This window comes from Xenopus tropicalis, chromosome 9 (genome assembly GCF_000004195.4).
Source record: "Xenopus tropicalis strain Nigerian chromosome 9, UCB_Xtro_10.0, whole genome shotgun sequence".
Classification (NCBI taxonomy): domain Eukaryota; kingdom Metazoa; phylum Chordata; class Amphibia; order Anura; family Pipidae; genus Xenopus; species Xenopus tropicalis.
The window spans coordinates 52,095,182-52,116,174 of record NC_030685.2 but is presented as its reverse complement, the minus strand read 5'-3'; the positions used below and the strand labels follow the sequence as shown (position 1 = coordinate 52,116,174).

Genomic DNA, 20,993 nt, shown 5'->3' with positions numbered 1-20,993 from the left:
CTTATGCAGGCACCTTTTCTGTTCACACCTTTATTGCTTATGTTTGTATTATTCTGAATAAAAAAACTGCAGGCTGAAGCTGTGTGTGCCTAATAGATGAGTAAAAAATATACTGTAGTAGTGTAGTTAGTGTATGTGTTGACAAGTCTGCCTTCTGCCAGTTCAGGCCCGGAGTGCCATTCTGTGGATTCTGGCAAATGCCAGTTAAATGCCATAGACAGTCACTATTATTGCCTTGTGGGGGGGCTGTTTGGGCTTCTATGTCCTCGAAATGCCAGGGCCTATTTTGACTCCCAGTCTGGGCCTTCCTAGGTTACATTACAGTATATAGCTCAGCATTTACATGCTGTGAAAAAACTATAACAGATACACTAATATTCAGAACCAGAGGAATAACAAACAGGATTTATCTACTATTTAGCTATTATTGCAACAATTTACATGTGTATGTATAAATACACAGATAAAATACTAGCATCTGAATAAACAATAGACACAAATGTAGCCATAATTTGGTAAACTTTATTTACATTTTGGCAACATGTTCAGCTGTAAAGAGATTTATTTACTTATTCCTTCATAATTAAAGTATTCCTCTCTAATTTGAATTGCTTAGATAGCAATTAAATTCCCAAACTGATACAAGATGATTCAATAAGCAGTATGGTACAGGGCTGTTGTGCTGCTTCCTGCAGCCAAAAATCCTATGCGCATGTATGTTCCTGCTTGCCACTTTCTTTCCTGTTTCCTCTGGTATAGCCCCCCTCGGTAAAGTATAGCAAAGGCACCATGTACCACTTGTGCCTTATATAACAAAAGGCATACTGGCAATGAACTATGTCCTGGTCTTAAGGCAGCCACCCTAAAGGAACCCATAACTTATTGGGGGTTGATTGCAGAATGCTTACATAGAATGGGTATTGGTTTACTTGCCCTTTAACAGATCTCACACAATGAGATTAGTAGATACTTCAAGCTGGCTTGAAATACATTTCTTTGTTTTCTATGGAGAGTGTGGGCGATGCTTCTTTAAGAAACAAAGACATTAATCTCTTTATGTGACATAAGCATAATGTTCTGCCCCCCCTGTTTTATCATGTGTGCATTTTCCATTGCACCACTTTATCTTATTTAGCCATATTGTGACAGGGCCCAGAGCTTTCTTCACTGAGTATTTAGTGAAGGCTGAACTTGTGAGAAAAGAAATCAAATGCCAATTCATGATGAGATTGTAAACACAGTCTGATTAAGTTACACATACATTTGAAAATATGTTGAGCTACCCTCAACATTTTTAGAAATTACTTATAGAAATGCATTTATGGTTTAACCTGGTGTTTCTTATTTTTATTGTAGTAGGAAATATTTATCCTTGTTCAACATAGGGCTTTTCCTTCACATACTTTTTGCCTGTTGTTTTAATCAAGAATAATCTAACTAAAGCAAACAGAGAAACTGAAGCTACTCCATGTTTGGTCCTTGTGTTTTGCTCAAAAAGGAACAAAAAACATTTTTATAATTAAAACAAAATTTTGCTCAGTACAAGCCCTAATCATTAACTCCTGTTGAACAAGGGGTATATTCCACCTTTAAGGGAGTCTTAGCGACCCACCATAAACCAACCCATAGTTAAAGTACCAGTGGTTTAAAGCATGTGTTTTGGACTGGTTACAACTTATTATTATCCTTTCATTATATAGAATTGGAATATTCTGCAGCACTTTGCAAAGATTACACACCATTCGTAAATGTTTCTGCCCCAGTGGAGCTTACAGTGTAAGGTCCCTATCACATACTAAGGTCAGTTTTATTGGGAGCCAATTAATCTTCCTTTTTTTTGGTGAGGGATAATATACAAACTCCTTGCAGAAGTTGTCTTGGCTGGAATCAAACCTAGGACCCCAATATATTATATTGCAAAGCAGCAACTTTTTCCATGTGCCCACCATTCTGCCACAGTTACATTCATTTTGGTAAAAGTGCACTGTTACTGTGTGTTGGGATATCTTGCATGCAGTAGAGCTAAATTGTCCTTTGGTAATGCCTGTCTCTTGAATGTAAATATATCTGCTAGTTCTCATGCATTCTTCCCACATGCAGTTTGTCATTGTATGTTTATGAAATGAATTGGCATTTGACTTTTGAATTACATTCCAGTTAATAAAAGTTTCAATATCTGTTTTGGATGAAGCATGGATAAAAAAACCTGTGGCTCTGTAAGCTAGGAATAATGTCAATCACAGAGGTTACAGAACTGGAGGCTGCATACTGTCATACAGGGTATTTTCAGCTATGAATTTTCACAGTTTGAATATCATTACCAGCAGCAAGGTTGGGGGCAGTTTAATCTGCTGAGAGATAAAAAAGCAGCCCATTATTAGGCCTTCTTTGAGCAAATGGCTCCCAATACATGAAGAGGTTTATACACGAGAAAGTGAGAGGTCAAGGGGGGAAAATGGAAGATAGAGGAAGCAGGTAATCTGTGCATGTACACTGCTGTGGCTGAACTGCATATCCCAAAATCCTCTGAGATCCCCATTGGCTTTGGAGCTGTACGTTGGAGGGCCACACATATAGCCCTGGTCGAGTGGCCCATTTTATTTTGATGATGGCTTCTTCAGTCAAAAGGCAGCAGCAACGGAAAGGGAGGGACTATAATTAGGAAATGCTGGCACATTCATAAGGATGAGTTTGTAGTGTGAGACAGAATGACTGTCGTAGGCTTTAAGTGGCTGTAAATGAATAATGAGAGAAAGAGGAAATTAGATTAGCATCTTGTGCAAATCAATAACTGGGTAAGCAACACAAAGGTTAATGGTTTTAAATGTTCAGTAAACACAGTCTACCAACAGGCAAATGCTGTTTGTTTCCATTAACACCCGCTCAAGCATCTTATAATATAATGAAGACATTTTGCTTTGTTGCTCCTGGGAGCACAGTAGAGTTAAATGACCTACATAGAGAGGGAGGGGAAATTACCAAAGCATATTACTCCTCATCAGACTGTCTGGACATGAATGCTGATCGGTGACCAGGAAACAACATACGCACAATCCCTCATACATTCCTTGAGAGTCACTCATTTAGCCAGACTAGTTAATTTAGCAAAATTTGAACAGGTAACTCAAATATTGACCCATATTAGCTATCTAACATTATATAATTATGTCATTAACAGCCCTACTGAGCAACTAAACATGGAAATTAAGGGCTAAAAAGTAGACCCTTGTACATGTGATGTCTACCTTAGAGGACTAAACCCTCCCCAAACTTCAGCCCCCCTCCACTGACCTTCATCACCCCCCAAACTCCTTCTCTGCAACATCTATTACACTGAAAAAAGTCCCTCTGAGTGAACCTGCCATAAAAACACAAATGGGAAGATTTATTAAGACACGAACGCTCCGAGCGTATTTTCGCTGATTTTTTCATGCTTGCGTGACTTTTCCATATGCCCACGTGTCTTTTTCATACACTTGCACGACTTTTTCGTACACTTGCGCGAAAAATTCGGAAAGGTTCTGCCGCTGTTTACAATCGTTCGGTACGAAAATTTTGTGACTTTCGGATCACCAATATGATATTATCGTGACTAATACGATTTTTTCGTAAGTATTTTTGTGATATTTGCGATCTTCAGAAATTATCGTATCCAATACAAATTTTTCCCATTCGGGATTCGAACTCATGTTTTAATGAATCGGCCCCAAAGAGTTGTACAGCTAGATTCACAGACGCCATTCATTTAAGATCCTCTTTTGTCACTTCTATCCTAGATCTAGCTTCAACGCATGCTCCTTCAAGCTAAGGGGCCTATTTATTATGCTGTGCAAAAAAGGCTTCGGCGTGTATAAACCGGCGTAAAATCAGCATAATTTTCTTACGCATCTTTTTACGTAAGATAACGGCGTAAAATCTGGCGTTCGGACTTTTCATTTTTTTTTACACCGGTCCCTTAGTGTCGCTAATCAGATAGAAGAGGAACCAAAGTTGAAGAAGATGGCACCTGTGAACTCTGCTGGGCAACTTTGCACGTTTATGGCAGGTTCATACATAGGGACACTTATAAGTGTAACAGATTTTGCAGGAGGGAGTTTGGAGAGTGCAGTGGAGGTCAGTGAAGAGGGGCTTAGGTTTGGTTAGGGGTTGGTTCTCCCTTAAACAAAATCAATGCTTAAGGGCTCTGACACACGGGGAGATTAGTCGCCCGCGACAAAACTCCCTGTTCAGGGGCGACTAATCTCCCTGAGTTGCCTTCCCCTGCCATCCCACCGGCGACTTACACTTTCACCGGTGGGATGGCAGGGGAAGGCAACTCTGGGAGATTAGTCGCCCGCAAACAGGGAGTTTTGTCGCGGGCGACTAATCTCCCCATGTGCCAGAGCCCTAAGAGTTGCAGCCATCAGTGGGAGTTATCATGTCAAACAAAGGAAAGATTACCACAGGCTAAAACGACAGACTTCATTAAAACATTAAGACAAATTGATCTAACTACAAATTAATGAGTAAATTAGCTATTTTGCATGCCTATACTGAAATCTGACATCCGGTAGGACTCCACCTGAGCTCTTCAAACTACTAAACATCCACTGCAAGTGGATCTATTGCCTTTGTTGGTACACCCCTGGTGCATCACACACAACTTCAGCATTTCCCCATTTAAGGTGGCCACACACGTAGCGATTTTCGTGCGACCCATGATCGCACAAAAGATCGTTCCAATCCGCCACTAATGTTCAGGGCTGATACGGCAGATATGGAGGTAGAAACAATAGGATTTCTACCTCCTTCTGCCGATTCAGCTCTGAAGGCAGATTTTGCTCATCAATCAAAATCTTTTAACACGCCCAATCGCCGAGTCGACCGATATCAGCAGCTTTCTGCGATATCGGTCGGCGCGCCGACTTGCCATACATGCACCAAATATCGTACGAAACAAGGTTTCGTACTATATTATCGGTGCGTGTATGGCCAGCTTAAGATAAAAGGAATGTCATTTACATGACATTTACAAGAAAGCTGAAAACAGACCCTACAGGAAATTGGGAAGCAACAAATGTGAAAAAAACAAAAACTGGGGTTTGAAGATAAATCACACAGGATCTGGAGAAGGAAGTAGAGAGACAGGAATGAGGAGATGTGATCTGCTGAGAGACAAGGGAACTAAAATAATCCAGTAAAAAAAGCACAAAAAAGTGAGTGGGAAGGGATAGATAGGAAATGATAGTGTAGATGAGAGGCATGGGACATGGTGTGGGAGAGGAGTGACACAGGAAGTGGGGGGAGAGATAAAGGACACAGCTTCCTTCAGGCATAACAGAAGTCTCACTGCTTCAAAATAAGACTCTCTTGTTACAGGAGCATAATGGAGTGCATTTTCTATTTTGTACAGAAACTCCAAACTTGTCCATTATTATGCTGTATATACATGATCTTTTATCGCCTTGGGATGTGAGGAATCTGCAGTACTGGGAACAACAGGGCTTTTCTCAAATGTGCAGTTTGTTTAAAGGGGCTGGGGGATTTAAAAGAACTGCATTTGACCTAAGCTAGTATTCAGACATTTAAGATATTCAGCATATAACAAATATATCAGGCTAATGTCCTCTGCAGTCATCACAGGGAGAGCCATATCATTAATATGGAAGCAGTCAGGCAGGATGCAGAAGCTAGCAGTAGTAAGAATGTTCCATGTACCATAGCCCTGATAGATAAGCCATCTATCTTGTCAAATGTTCAAAAATCACAGAAGCAGACCTAGTGGTCAGTCTGTGTTTAATTACGTAGCTCAAACAGCAGATGAGAGGGAAAAAAGCAAAACCACCCAAGGAGAGCAGTCAGTTGTTATTTGACAGAACTGGTTCTCCCTGTGAGGGCTGCAGATGGGATTTGCTGCCTGTCCCAAATATGGATGCAAAGTACAGTTCAACCTTATGAAGAACATCAGTGCTTGCCGATTGGGCTGCACCAGTATGTCTCACTCAGTGTGGTCACAAAGACAGGATAAGTCTTGGTCAAGTACAATACTTGAATTAGGGCAGAAAGGTAGAGGTATATTATGAGATATTATTAAGTTAGTCATACTCACTTTCAAGAGCCTACTCAATATTCAAATATTTTTTTATTTTTGAACATTTTGCCAGTAAATGTTCATAGTGCAGGTAAGTACCAGTACTAGCAATGTTTTCCTATGAGAAGAGGCAACAGGAGTTAGGAGCATTTTGACTGCCTAGTTTTATTTACGAGCACTGTAGTTGTCATAGTGCCACTTATGCCATAGACCTAAATAGAGGTAAGCTACAGTCATACAAGAACTATATGGAGTTTGTGCTGGCATTAACAGTAAAACTAAATATACAAAAATATTTTGTCAATTTTATTGTGAACATAGTGGTCCCCAGGCCAGTAATTGTATCATAATGATGCTATGGTCATCACCCACTGGGATTATAAACCTTTATCTAGCCAATTAAAGGCAGATATTAGTATATTAGGCTAGATGTTGGTTGGGCCCCATTAACATGTTGGTTACAAACCGTTGGATGTTGCACCCAGTGGCTGCAAAACAGGTGCTAATTTTTTAATTCTTGACTTGGAGGTAAGTTTTGGTTGCATAAAAACCCAGTCTAATGCCATACAGAGCCTTCTTCAGACTACCAGTAAACATATGGGAACTTTTTCCATGCTTGTGTTGCTCCCCAACACTTTTTCCATATGAATGTGGCTCATGCTTATAAATGGTTGGGGTCCCTTGCCTGAGAGCCTATATTTCTTGGTTTTCATTACTCCCAAAGGTGAATTTCAGTGACTGCTTTTGTCAAGATGCTATAAAACAGACAAGCCATGCTCTGGGAGATCATAACAATGCCAGGGCAAGACAGTGCCAATGCAAATCTATTTTATGAATTTAACTTTATCCTTTCTTAAGGAAGGGCATTATATCTTTCTGTACTGAAGGCAAATGGTGCAGAAGTGACTATGCTCCTTCCAGTTATTAAGGCTCACATGATCATAATGTCTGTACAGAGCTATGAGAGGTCTTCCTCTTACCAATAAAATAGATATGTGTATAGATGACTACTGTGATTTATGTATTTAACTTATGTATCTATTTTCTTCCAAAATGCATTTTTACAAGCAACTGCTGCCTCAAAGTTTACAATAATAGCAAGGCCATTTATTAGATGTAACATGCTGAATGCATGGTCTATTTCACAGGCAGAGATAGTTACCTGCTACTTGTAACATTCTACAGATAGGTTTCATTGCTTTCTGAGGGAAAAGTACTTTATTATTCCTATTTCCAGCCAGTCACAAGTAGCAGCTGCTAAGCTGTGTGACATATGGCAGCTCCCGCTCATATGTGTAAACACAAATATGCAGTTTCTCACCTGTGTAGTATTCACCAGAGCCTGTGATGTGTATCTGGCTTGGAGCCCTTCCGATGAGAAATGTATAGATCATGGATTTCTGGTTTAAGACTTAGTCCTGGCACTGTGAAAATAGACCGCACTAGAGAAAAACAGGAGAAAGTGACAGGCTGTTAAGGAAAGTTACTCCCAGTTGTTAACATTTTTTTGCATCTCTCCTTCCTGATATTTCCCATGCCTTAAACTACCCAGCCATTCTTCCAATCTACCCTAATCATTTGCAGTAACTCTTTTTGACAATGGGAAGCAGAACGTTTCCCCTCCCCCCACCAAAATATTAATCTTTGTTATAACTCATATATATTTGACACCTTATCAATATTTTAGAAACATCAATAGAATTTGCTTTCTGTCACTATGAGGAACATTGGTGAAAACTAACCATCGGAAAATTCTGGAAAATAACATTGCTTCCAAGGCTGCTAAGGTTAGAACTGTAATGTTCTAGTAACTATGCCTGTATAACTGATACAACAATATCTTTTGGTACATATGTATATAATTATGATTGCTACCTATGGTTTAGAACTGAACAGGTTTTTGCATGGGCTATCCAGTTCAGAACTGACTGTCCTGGTTTCAGAGCCCTGAAACATGTACTAATCTCTGCTGATATGATTATAATACACAATAATAATAATACACAATTACAATTAAAAAACTCATACTAACTGAAAAATAAAACAATATGATTAGTTGCATAACTTTTATTTTCCAGGCCTCCACATCACAATACCATGGTTCGTCTGCCAACCAACTTTAATTGGATGACGCAGTTGCAGACAGGAAGACTGGTTGGGGGGGATTCCAGTCCTGACTGGGCACCCCTCACGGTCGGGGGGGGGGAAGGTCTGCTGATACAAAATTACGCCACTAAATAAGATCTCTTTTATTCATGGTGCTGCCACTGTGAAGTTGCAGGAATGGGTTTTAGGAGGCTATAGTTGAAGGCAACAGGATTAATGCATTCTGTGGGAGACTTGGTTGGAGAATTTAGAATGTGCTAGAATAAAAGTTAATAAGAAAAAATAGGTGAAAAGTAAATACAGAATATAAAATATAGAAGTTGAAGAGAGAACGAAAGATGCTGAATACTGACCTCTCTCTGGTGGGTGCTTATTAACACCTCATATCTGACAGCCTAATTACCCCAGGTATATTGTACTCGGAATAAATAAATATGCAAGTGGGTGCTTAGAATTGGTGAGATGAGAGATTAGAGTAGCTCAACAGCAGACAAGGAAAGAGGAGTTTATTTTCAGATTGCATCTGCTTGGTGTCTTAATATCATATGGAAGTTAATGAGCTCCTCTGAAAGTACATGAGTTACTGAAGTGCTTCTTACTTGCACAAGTTTGCAGTTCCGTGTCTCTCACTCCAAATGACCTCATTAACACAAAATAAATTGCAAGGACACAAACACCAGACTTTGCTTTCAGAAAAGATTATACTACAGTAAGATTGCTGAAAGAAATCTATATGAAAAAGAAGCTATATTTATTTTGGTTGGTCAGTCCATTTCAGAATTTTTCTTATATCACACATCATAGAATCTACAGTCAAAACACATGAACAACCAGCGTGCCAGTGTGGATGCAATTGCTTTGTTTTTTGTCCATTATGCACCATTTTTTTTCCCAGAATTCATGTGTCATTGCAAGTGCAATTAGGGCATTGAATTGGAAGAAACTACACTACATCTATCTCAACTGTGCAACATTGCAGGTGCACCTAATATTTTCTGTCTTCCTGGCATCATTCCCGGTGTTTGGCAGGGCAACACTTGAGCTAACGCTTGATGAGAAGGTGACAGTAGGGCACAGAGCTATGCATCAATAGCTACAGAAGCAGAATTCAGAACTGAGCGCGACTATATGGAAGTGCGCAAGAGTGCATTTGGAGGCAAGTGTCTGCAGATGTAAATGAGCCCTAAGACCTGAGCATTAAGGTTTTGGGTAACAAATACTAACTTTTCTGACATATGCTCTATGGGAGATTATAATGGGTATGGATGGAAACTTAGCCCAGGATCCAAAGAGGTGATTTTAACTAGTCTAGCTATGCCAATCCGCCTGAAGACGAAGTATCAGCACACTGTTGATAAATAATATAAATAAAATATGCCCAAACCTCCTACATTGAGAGGAAGGCTGGATCACGGGTGACTAGTGTGCATCTAACCAGTCAACCCCCAGTGCAAAAGGAAATAGTTTTTCTGTTGGTTTGGGTACTTCAGTTTTTATACCTGGTGCACTCTTTCCCAGTATATGTGAGCAAGAAAGGTATCATTCCTCCATTCCTTTCTACAGCTATTTTTGATTTAGCTTTGATTCCATTCATTCAGGAAATATGAATTATTTTAAACATCCCATTACCATCTTGTGTTTATCATTGTCACAGCTTTGGAGGTGTTTGACACACTGTGGGTTTAAATTAGGCCTTTATTTGGTATAAGGCTTACCACCCGGGTTGTATTGGCCAGCCTGGCTGATAAAAATGGTGCTTATTGCCAGTATTAGGGAAGAAAGATAATGTAGGAAGGGCGGTAATTTTTTCCTAAAGGCGAGCTATGGGGCCTGTAGCCCTCAGCTTTGGCCTTTTCCATGAAAGGAAACTTTCAGGTTACTCTCCATGTCTTCTGACCTGTGAAGCAACTGCTATATTGTGTATGTTTGGTTTCAGGTTTAATATTTTGTTATATATAATAATGCTGTGGCCTAAATGTCCTTCAATTCAGTAGCCAAAGTATTAATTAGTAACTTCACAATGGCAACAGCTCATGATTAATATGTGAGGGGTTTGAACATGGGCACCCAATCTGTTACTGCCAATTAATCCACAGACCATGTTTTCTTTGTTTATGGGACTGCAATGCAACTTTATATTTAGACATCTAAAATATGATTTTGATGAGACCAGGATGCTCTCATTTCCTTAAAGTTGCAGTTAACCTTGTAATGATCTTTTATTAGAATGTAAGCAGTCAAAGATAATTTGCACTTGGTCTAATTTTGGTGATTTTTGAGTTAGCTTCTCTCCAAATTGGAATTTCAGCAAATTCAACCTCAATCTGGTTGCTAGGACTGGGTTCTTCCCAGACTGCAATATTGAAACATTGAAACTGCTTATAGCAAGAGCAGCACCAAAATTGTCCATTTAAATTCTGAAGGCCTATACAGGTATGGGACCTCTTATCCAGAATGCTCGGGACCTGGGGTTTCTGGATAAGGGATCTTTCTGTAATTTGGATCTCCATAACTTAAGTCAGCTTAAAATCATTTAAATATTGCATAAACCCAATATGATGGTTTTGCCAGAAATAAGGATTAATTATATCTTAGTTGGGATCAAGTACAAGGTACTGGTTTCTAATTATAGAGAAAAAGGAAATCATTTTTAAAAATAAGAATTATTTGTTTATAATGGAGTCTATGGCAGATGGCCTTTCCGAATTTTCTGGATAATGGGTTTCTGGATAAGGGATCCTATACCTGTATAAAGGGCTGGAGCATAATGAGTGGATCATCTGCTTTCCTCAGCCTATGTTTTGTACGTATAGCCCTGGCATCATGGATTTCAGAGCGAAAATGCTAACTTTTTTTTTGCCACACCGATATCTGCTCACTGTAGCTCCACACAGGCTGGCACCGTGCCTGTAAATGGGGCTACACAAAAAACACAGATGACAACATAGAAAACACAGGCAGAGGAAAGTAGATGATCTGTTTAGTGGGCCCCTGCTGGGACTGTCTGTACACAGTTGGGTGCTGAAAGTTATTCCCTGCTGCTAAATAGGGGTTTTTGTTTATGCTTATTGTCCAAATAAATTAAGCCACTGGACAGATAAAGAATAAAAAATATTAATGCTGTATTTTTCTTAAGTAAAGCTGGACATAAAAGGGTCATTTACGACTGCAAGTGCAGTTGTGGTAACACAAATTTCCCCACAGCAAGTTGTGCATAAGACCACTTTCATTAAAGGCACTCAACCCTTCCTGCCTTCCATTTAGAAGCACTGCTGCGCCTATTGACATACAGGGGAACCCTGAAGCTACTGACCCTGTCTGAACAATAAGTAGTGCCAGGGTTCCCTTTGTGCAGTGCAGCACACTTGCTCCTAAAGAATTGGGCACAGATGTCACGAGATTGCTGAAATGACGCCGGATGGTGTTTCACGCAATTGACCCTGCTTTGCGATGAAATGCATACAAGTTTGTGTTAATTTTGGAAAATTGCCCCCTTGCAACTACAATGCCTCTTGGATTCTGGGGAAAAAAAACTTGTGGGGAAAAAAGCACAGGAATTGTGCTTGAAATTGCACTTTGCTCACTGCACTTGCGCATATAAATGAGCACTATATTCTCTATTTTGCCAATGCTTTCCTTAGATTTGTATATCTACTACATTCCACATTATCCTACCATAATTTTTGCTTCCACGCTACCAATGTCTCCCTCTAGCCTGCTTCCTCCCATCTCTCATCCCTTCCTCTGTCTCTGCTCGCTGATTTCTGTATTTGTATCCCTCCTCTCTCTCTCTTTTCCTGTCTGCTGTTGCAGGCACTTTCATCTGTTCCCTTAGGGACTGGAGATGTCACCGCGGTATTCGCTTGTCCGCCTCTCATACAGTGGCAGAGCCCCATGGCTTTGACAAACCTCATTTAATTGGGAGGAAGCCAGGAGGGTTTGAAAGAACTCACATGTCTACGGAACTCCTTTTATCAGGCATAATTTAAACTCTGCATGGAAAAAAAAACCTATATGTAGAAAAGAAAGTCAAACTCCCTCCTGCTGTGAGATCCCCCCACTTCCCTCCCTAGATAGGCAGGTTCATATAAGATTCTATCTTTTTATTTTTATAAAAGTGTCAGTGTAGATTTACACTCAACAGCTGTCTGGGGAAGAAGAATGCAGACATATCTGTCCTGCTCTCTACCTTCTGTTCCTAACCTTGCCTGGCACCCTCGCTAACATTGCAGAGAGCAAGCAATATGTTGGAGGGGAATTTAAAAAGTATTAAATTATAAAATGACTGAGGAGTCCAAATGAGGGACAGGAAGATGAGCTTTACATATAAAAGTTTGTTTGGTCCTGGTCGCCAGCATTCTCTCTAATGACTCTCTAATGCCTTTGTTCTCAGCTTATATTTCCTATTTTCAAATGTTATATGTAATTGTTCAGAACAGAACAGTATAAAGCTGTGCTCTAAGAGAAAGGGCTTGAAAAAGACAGCTTAGGGACAGGGGAATTAGTCTCTGACTGGCTTGGACTGTCAATCTGTGGGTTCTGGCAAATACCAGAAGGGCTGCCATTGACACTATTTATTGGGCTGGTGGGGGGCTGTTTGGGCCTCTGCAGTTTACATGCTGCAAAAGCCCCTAACAGTAAGGTAATGCCACAAAACCATATATTTATAGACAGTAAATATTATAAAGAAAATTGCTTCTACTCCAAACTACCAAACCACATATCTCCCACATGCTCAAGGACAGAAAAATAAAACATCATAAATACAAACACCATTAATTTTCTGAATATTTTGATACCATATAGGCATATAACTTAATATCAATAGTGCAAAACAATTTTTATGGCTAATTTTTTTTCACAAATACAAGTGTAGTGTAAAAAGTGCAATTTCAGATGCAAATCATCTGATGTTTTAACATATAGTGCAGTTTCCACTACATAGTTCCAGAGTAATTACATGCACTGCAATTGTGGCAGATGCCATATTGTGCTTGCAACTTGTTGCAAATTGGGAGGCAAGTTGTCCTTGGCATTTTCAAAGTTTATTAATTTACTTGTTTAGCAACTCTGCAGTTTAAAATTTCTGCAGTAATCTGATTGCTACGGTTCAAATGACCTTAGCAACCAGGAAGTGGTTTGAATGAGAGACTGGAATATGAATAGGAGGGGCCTGACTAGAAAGATAAATAATGAACATTTACAATAAAAATAAAAAAACAATGCAAGGGTCAGTGACCCCCATTTGAAAGTTGAAAAGAGTCAGATGAAGGAAAATAATTAAACAACTATAACAAAAAATATGAAGGTCAATTGAAAAGTGTCTTAGAATCTGCCATTCTATAACATACTAGAATTGAACTTAAACTTAAAGGTGAACTACCCTTTTAAAGATAATTTAATTTTATTGTGAAATACTACAAATACATGTGACACAATATCCCAGCACAAAAATATTTAATAATATCTCATATGTCTGGGTATGGCACAATTTAAATAAACCAAATAACTAAAAAAATCTAAATGGTTGTCATTAAATTTAGAAAAAAGTCATAGTTATAGACAAAGTGTGTCTATAAGCAGGGATGTATTAAAATTCTGAAGAACATCTTTAAGCTTTTCAACGTCCCATCCTGCAGACAGCCTGTTTATTTTAGAATTAGTAATGTAAATGTCCAGATGGCTGGCTGGTATGCTCCGACCAGCTAGCGAGGGCTGAAAACATGCACATTTATAGTGAAGCTGAGAATGTGTACTGCCATGACTAGGATTTAAGAGACAACAAAAAAGGTTGGCATGTTTGGAATGTATGGGCTAATCCAACACAAAGCTTATCTAGAGACTATAGGCCAAATAATGAAGTCACTGGCATGTTTTTTTTGTGGACTCCTGGTTTCATGCTAGATCTACATGTGCAAATAAACTTAAAGACATATTTTGCTCATTAAGATAAAAATTGCAGTAAATTTACATTCTCTTGAAATTCTTCAGAAAAAAAGTACTAGATCCTAACAACTAACATATTTGCACATGAACCCAATTCACTGACTAACATTTTGGTGTTACTCATTCAACTTCTGTATTATTGGGACATGGGGTTTTCCTATCATTTGGACCACCATACATAGATAGTTATTAATCAAAATTCCAATTCACGAATGATAACTATTTGACTATGATGACTTCAAAGAGGTGCCTTCTGTGCATGTGTGATTGATTTTAATTGCAGCAGAGGCAGTGAGCATGCCCAGTAAGCACCTCTTTGAGGTCTTCAAAGTTGAAGAGAGAAGAAGTGCTCAGAAAGCAAAAGGGAGCAGGGCTTCATATTAGTCAAGGAAGCCAGTAAAAAAGCTGCAGTTCAGCTGCTTGTAATGAAGAAACAAAATAAATCTGCATGCAGGGATAAAAGTATGCGGTAACCCCTTTCCATTAACTTATTGTTTTGTACAATTTAGTATCATTGGCAAAAATGGAGACAGTACCTATAAAGTTTCCAACAGCAGTCAATCAGCAATGGGTATTGAATCTCCTAGACTTGAGAAAATGAAAGCAATGATCGGGTTGATTGCTACCATCAACTGAACTAGGGTGAGTTAGTACATATGCTAGCAAACCAGCCCCTGTGTGCTTTCTAGCCTCTCTGAATAGAGATGCACTACATCACAATGTTATAGTACATTTTTACCACGGGTGACAAATCCCCTCATGTGTCATTGGCCTAATGACAGCTACTGGAGTAGCTACTGGTTATAAATAGATATTTCATCCTAAATATTACACATGTATATTGTATGTAGCAGTAATTCAAGAACTCATACCACTTTCATACCTACAATATGGACTTGAGTGTGCCATGTTTAAAGACTGGACAATTTGCAGCACAGACTTGTATTACTACTTTCCATTCTCTACTTTTAACAATTGTTTTTCAGCACAATTTACCATGGTAAACATAAATATAATACATTACACATTTAATAACATAAAAAAAAATCACTGTGACAAGTTGTAAAATGTTAAACAAAAGGTGATACTCAGCATACCATCTGGGAGCTGGTGTAGCTGACATGGTAGAGTACTGAAAAATTTGTGAAGCAGGGCATCCTCTGCAGAGATCCTTTCTCGAGGACAACCTTTCAGCATCTTCTCTGCAAGATCCTCAGCTCCCATTGACCTGCCCAATCTGCAGCCACAAATAACAACATAAAATTGCATTTGTTAAGCAAGAGCTTTAATTAATACAAGAGGTATGTAATTTCTCATAGGTGATCAAATCCTACAGGACATGTAGTACAAGAACCCTATAGAGCAAGGTTACCCTATCATTTATTTTACACTACTATACACATTTTTTAAGATTTTTAAGAGTGGTCCCATAATGATTTCTCATAAATACAAAGATGCTCATTTATGAATTGCCCCAGATCCTTTTTTGCCTGCCACTGTCAGGCGCAGATCTTTGTACCTTCAGTATAGGGCACAAAGATTTATTTCACTATGACTGGTATATTTTTGCCTAAAAAGAGCCAGTAACAGCCACAAATGAAAATGTCTGAAATGTGTTTAAACAAAACTTTAATTAAGTCTGTACCTGTCAAAATGTTGTATTAATATTAAAAGGCATTATAGTTTTAAAAAATCTGTAGGTTTGTTTATGTTAAGCTGAACTTAAACTGGGTAGAGCATTCTTTAGACAATAGATAAAAGACAGCTCAATACAGCAAAGCTGAGAACAAACTCCTGCAGTAAAAACTAGGTCATATGCTTTTAATTAAACTCACTTTCCAGTCTGAGTAACTATATTAAAATTAAATTGATTCCAAAAGGGTTTTGGATTAGATTGATACTAAAGCAAAATTGGAGACAGGGTGCCAGTGAAGGCTTTATACAGTAGTGGAAGCATCACAGGAATCACTGCACTGCGTCAGTGAGGAGTATACTAACAGGTATTCCAAAAGGTTAAAAGTTTTTGAGAAACAAGCTGAGGTGAGTGTAAATGTCAATATTAAAATATTACAAATAGATTTGCATTTAATTGTGATGACTATAGGTTAAAAAGGGTGTAGTTTTAGATATAATATTTTAGAGATACCAAATCAGTCTGAAGGGAAAAATGTCACAATGTCAAGGTGATACTATAATTAAAAAAATAAATCTAGGATTTAAAAAGAACAACTGGAAGGTTGGTGGACAGCACGGTATGTGGAAAGTAAGTAATTCTGAGGGGCTGCAACCAATCACAGTACAGTGTCAAATGCAACCCTACAATAAGATCATTGGGCCCCCTAAGCATATTCAATATGTATAATTTATGAAAACTTTTGTAACTTGTAACAAGCAATGACAAGGCAGAGCAGTGTGATGGGGCAGGAAGGAGTGTAGGGTTTACAATTAGGGCAAACTCCACTCAGTCCCAATAAACTGGCTGACATTAGCAAATGGGTCTAATTATTTAAACTACTTATTATCAGCTGAGCTGCACATGTTAGCATTTATTTGCTACATTATTTGAGCTATCTCCTACATTTTTTAGCAGTGAATTATTGGGCCCTACAGTAACATTATTGGGCCTCTAAAAAATAATTTTTTTCATAAACAGCTTTTTATGCAGCTGCTTAGCAGTCCCACAGCACCTCCTATAGTTCCTGCGTCCCCCCAGCAGTTGCCAGGTCTGTTTCCTCTATCCACCTCTGTTTTCATAGTAGTTTCATGTGTTGTATCATAGAAGCAAATTTAAACGTTTATCCTTGCAAAACCTACCTACCTACCTGCTAGTTGTTTGTGTAGTGCACAAAAGGGTGTGGGCCAAAATCTTTGTACTGTATGCTTGTGTTCACAGGGTAGGGGCATATAAATAACTTGTATGGGGCACCAAAGTTTCTAATAGCGGCCCTGATAGATATTTTATGTACAGATTTGAAGCACTTCTATGGGGGTAGCTTGTATTCCTATATTCTTGCCTTTACTGGGGAATGTGGGAGATGAGTGAGGTATGAATTTTGAAAGAGGACGACAAGCATTCCGGACTCAGAGGGATCTGTTAAAACTCGAACTTTATTCCAACATGTTTAAAAACAGAGTGAGGTATACCTAAGGCTGGTGTCCCACAGAGTGGTTTAGTCACCCTTGTCAGATCTCTGCTATCAGTGGAAATAAACACTCTGAAATGCATTTCCACGGCAACAATCGGAGTTGCCAGTGAAAAGCCCTTTGCATGGCTTCAGTATTCTGAAGTCACGCAAAGTTTCCTCCTGCAACTTTTGCGGAACCTTGGAAGACCAAAGCACTTTCCACCGGTGACTAAACTGCTCCATGGGACATCAGCCTTAGAGGTATAAGCATTTATGATGTGAAGAAGGGAGAATAATCCTGTGGTTGAAGATCATAGGTAATATCTTTATGATGGAACAGATCGGTTGAAGACTGTGAAAATGAAAATCCATAACATGTACTGTAAGAATGACATGTACATAGCATAATGAGCAAATTACATTTCTGATATAAAGACCAAAGAAGACTATACTATAGGCTTAACACAATGAGCCCCCAATATAAAGGACAAATTAGTATAAATTACATATATATATATAAATATATAAATAAAACCAGCAATTTACAACAATACAGAAAACAAGTTATTGGTAACGTTACATGCAGATATGGTAAAACATGTACTTATATGACTAAATCCAAATATTTTTGTGATGTGATTAATACCATTTTCCTCCACTCCCACATGATGTGCCACTTAGAAGGTTGTATATATTATGGAACTGGATGTGTAGGGATGACAGCTAGATAACTAAGAATATATACTGCAGGTGACACCCTTACATACAATCTCAGATTCAGTAAAGCAGCTAGACATTTCAGTAGGTTTGGACAGCTTTAAATGTTGGGGCTTACAATGGCCCAGCCTCAAAGTGGGGGGGGGGGGATACTATATTATTTTAGGCTGAAACAAATTGGAATTGATAGGCTCAACACAATTTCACCCTATGGTTTTAAACTATTTATTGAAGAAATATTTTTGTTATTATTATTCACATATTTATACATTGCACAGTGGTGCCAGACTAATTTAATTGCCTTTTATGAGGAGGTGAGCAGGAACCCTGACACTGGAATGGCAGTGGATGTCATCTACTTGGACTTTTCTAAAGCATTTGATACAGTATCGCACAGAAAGTTAATGATAAAATTAAGGAATATTGGCCTGAAACATAATAATTGGAACAGAGAACTGGCTGAAGGATAGATTACAAAGAGTGGTGGTAAATGGAACATTTTCTAATTGGGCCAGTGTGGTTAGTGGAGTACCGCAGGGGTCAGTCCTTGGTCCCTTGCTTTTTAACTTGTTTATTAATGACCTGGAGGTGGGCATAGACAGTACTGTGTCTATTTTTGTTGATGATAATAAATTGTGCAAAACTATAAGTTCCATGCAGGATGCTGCCACTTTGCAGAGCGATTTGACAAAATTGAAAACTGGGCAGCAAAATAGAAAATGAGGTTCAATGTTGAAAAGTGTAAAGTTATGATCTTTGGTAGAAATAATAAAAATGCAAGTTACACACTAAGGTACACTTAAGATTTATTATGCAGTGTAAAAAACAGCAACAACATCCACCACATATCACTGGGCTTTGCCGTGATGTGATGAAGCAAAGCAGTGTAGGGGCTTTTTCACAATGAGGGCAGTGAGGTTGGGGAATGCCCTTCCTAGTGATGTTGTAATGGCAGATTCTGTTAATGCCTAATAGGGGCTTGGATGAGTTCTTGAACATGTATAATATCTAAGGCTATAGTAATACTAAAATCTACAGTTAGTATTGATGTTGGTATATATGGTTTATGTATGTGAGTGTATAGATAGGTCATATTGGGTTTATGTATGTGAGTGTAGATAGGTCAGTATAGGTTTGTGTGTGCTGGGTTTACTTGGAAGGTACAGTATGAACTTGATGGACTCTCGTCTTTTTTAAACCCTATGTAACTAAGTGTATACAATAAACTGTTTCTCCTTTTTCACCATTAGTTTGTCATGGAATGCGCTGAATATATTAATGAAAGCGCAGAGGGACTGGGGAGCTAGTGATATGCTAATGACCCCCCCCTCACACTTAAGGGGTTGTCACCTGTCCCAGCTTTCCTGTGCAGTGCAAGATGGTAAGAGGTTTCCTCCCTGATTTTCCTGTCCCCTCCTCTTCTGCCTAGCGTGTCGTCCCGCGCTGTGCTCCTCTCCCCACATATATAATCTATAAAAAATGGTTCGGTAAACTTGTCACAGCATACAGTGGGTGATAGTCCTTGGCCATTTAATTTCTGGTGTTAATTGATGTCTGTTACATGCCCGCTGCATTTGCAGTGGCCGGCATTCGGTAATAAAACAGCTATAAGTTCATTAAGATGTGTTGATACATGTGGAAAAACAGATGGCAAGGACTAAGGAGAAAGTGTTTTTTCTAATAAAGCTGTGGCCGACCTGTACCCCACTCATGTGTCCTGGTGTTCTTTTTGCTGGTTTAGTTAGCTAAGTTTTGGTAAGGAAGGGAATAAGTCTCCACAGTCTTGCTGGTGCAAAGGGTCAATACATGTAAGTGTATTAGAAAGTGGTTATAGTAGTGTATGTATAATTCAAATAGAAATTGGTTTATATCCCATTCTGTTGTTTTTGCAAAGTAAGTTGTGATGCGCAAGTAGGTCAAGATATAAAAGCACAGATAAATTTACATAATTTAACCACTGCCAATATTAAGGTTTCTGCTATCCAATAATACTATACTAGTTTCCCAATTCAAAAATTGTGCAGTATAACACACTATTCTGAGGATATGAATATATGTTAAGTGTAAAACATACATTGGCTAACTTTATGGTAAAAGAAAGTGTTGTACTCACTGTTCTTTACCAACAGATTGATGCCTTGAGAGGGTGTGATAAATGTTTGCTTTAAAATAAAACATTTTAACTTGTTCAAGATCAAAAAATACTGGTATTTCTATTAAAAAAGAACAATATTCAGATTCATACACTGATGTTAACTATCCTTTTATGAGACTGGAGGTTTGGCCTGTAAAAGGTTCTGAAGGTCCTCTGCAAAAATCTGAATGTGAGAGGCTGTAAAGGGGGTTTGGCATGCTATCTTCCAAACTGTATTACTATTTTACCACACCCATGTACTGTGTATCACTATGGACTTTATGGCTGATTTTAGAACTCATAACTCGCTTAAGAACAAAGAAAAATATGGAAAATACAAAGTTGCACAGTACACATGATTTTAGATCTAACACAGCAAACTGCGAAAAATGACACCTGGTGAAAAGAAAGGTATGTGCACCAAAGCAAAGTTAATACAATAACAATTGCCATACTAATATTTTAGTTAGTTGCCCATGTTGTGGCATGTTTTCTTATTTGACACTTTGTACTTTAGTAAATATGCCCCATATACATATGCTTTCATTTTAGTGACTTTTGTGTGTGTTTTGTGTGTGTTCAAGTTAAAGAAAAGGTGAATAAAAACTTTTGTTTTTACCCCATGCAGAATTAAGTGCACCTAAGACAGTACTATCTAACTTATTACATATCACAGGCCAATTAAGTTTCATACAGTGTATTTGAGTCCAGATACCATTAATGTTGTGATGTCAAACAATTAAATCTATGTAGCTCTTGGGCAGACAAGGGGCCATAAAAATCCTTCCACATCTGGCCCTGACCTAATAGATAAGAGTCAATAGGGTTTTTTATTACTTGGTTGAAATAACTGAATCTGTAATTATGGACATTTAAGAACTTAAATAGTGTCTTT

The 20,993-nt window shown here is 38.5% G+C and overlaps 1 protein-coding gene across 3 annotated transcripts in view; it reads right to left on the bottom strand.

The window, feature by feature from the left end:
• Positions 1–502: 502 nt before the first annotated feature.
• The window catches only part of cdk15 (cyclin-dependent kinase 15), a 102,180-nt gene continuing 81,689 nt past the window's right edge, over positions 503–20,993 (bottom strand). For 2 of the 3 annotated variants that reach the window (XM_012970593.2, XM_031892754.1), the window contains 3 exons: positions 15,220–15,359; positions 7,392–7,512; positions 503–2,732 (listed from right to left, as the gene is read on the bottom strand). In XM_012970593.2, the coding sequence (XP_012826047.1) occupies positions 7,403–7,512; positions 15,220–15,359 (250 nt within the window). In that variant the 3' untranslated portion in view covers positions 503–2,732; positions 7,392–7,402. 3 annotated transcript variants of the gene reach the window in all.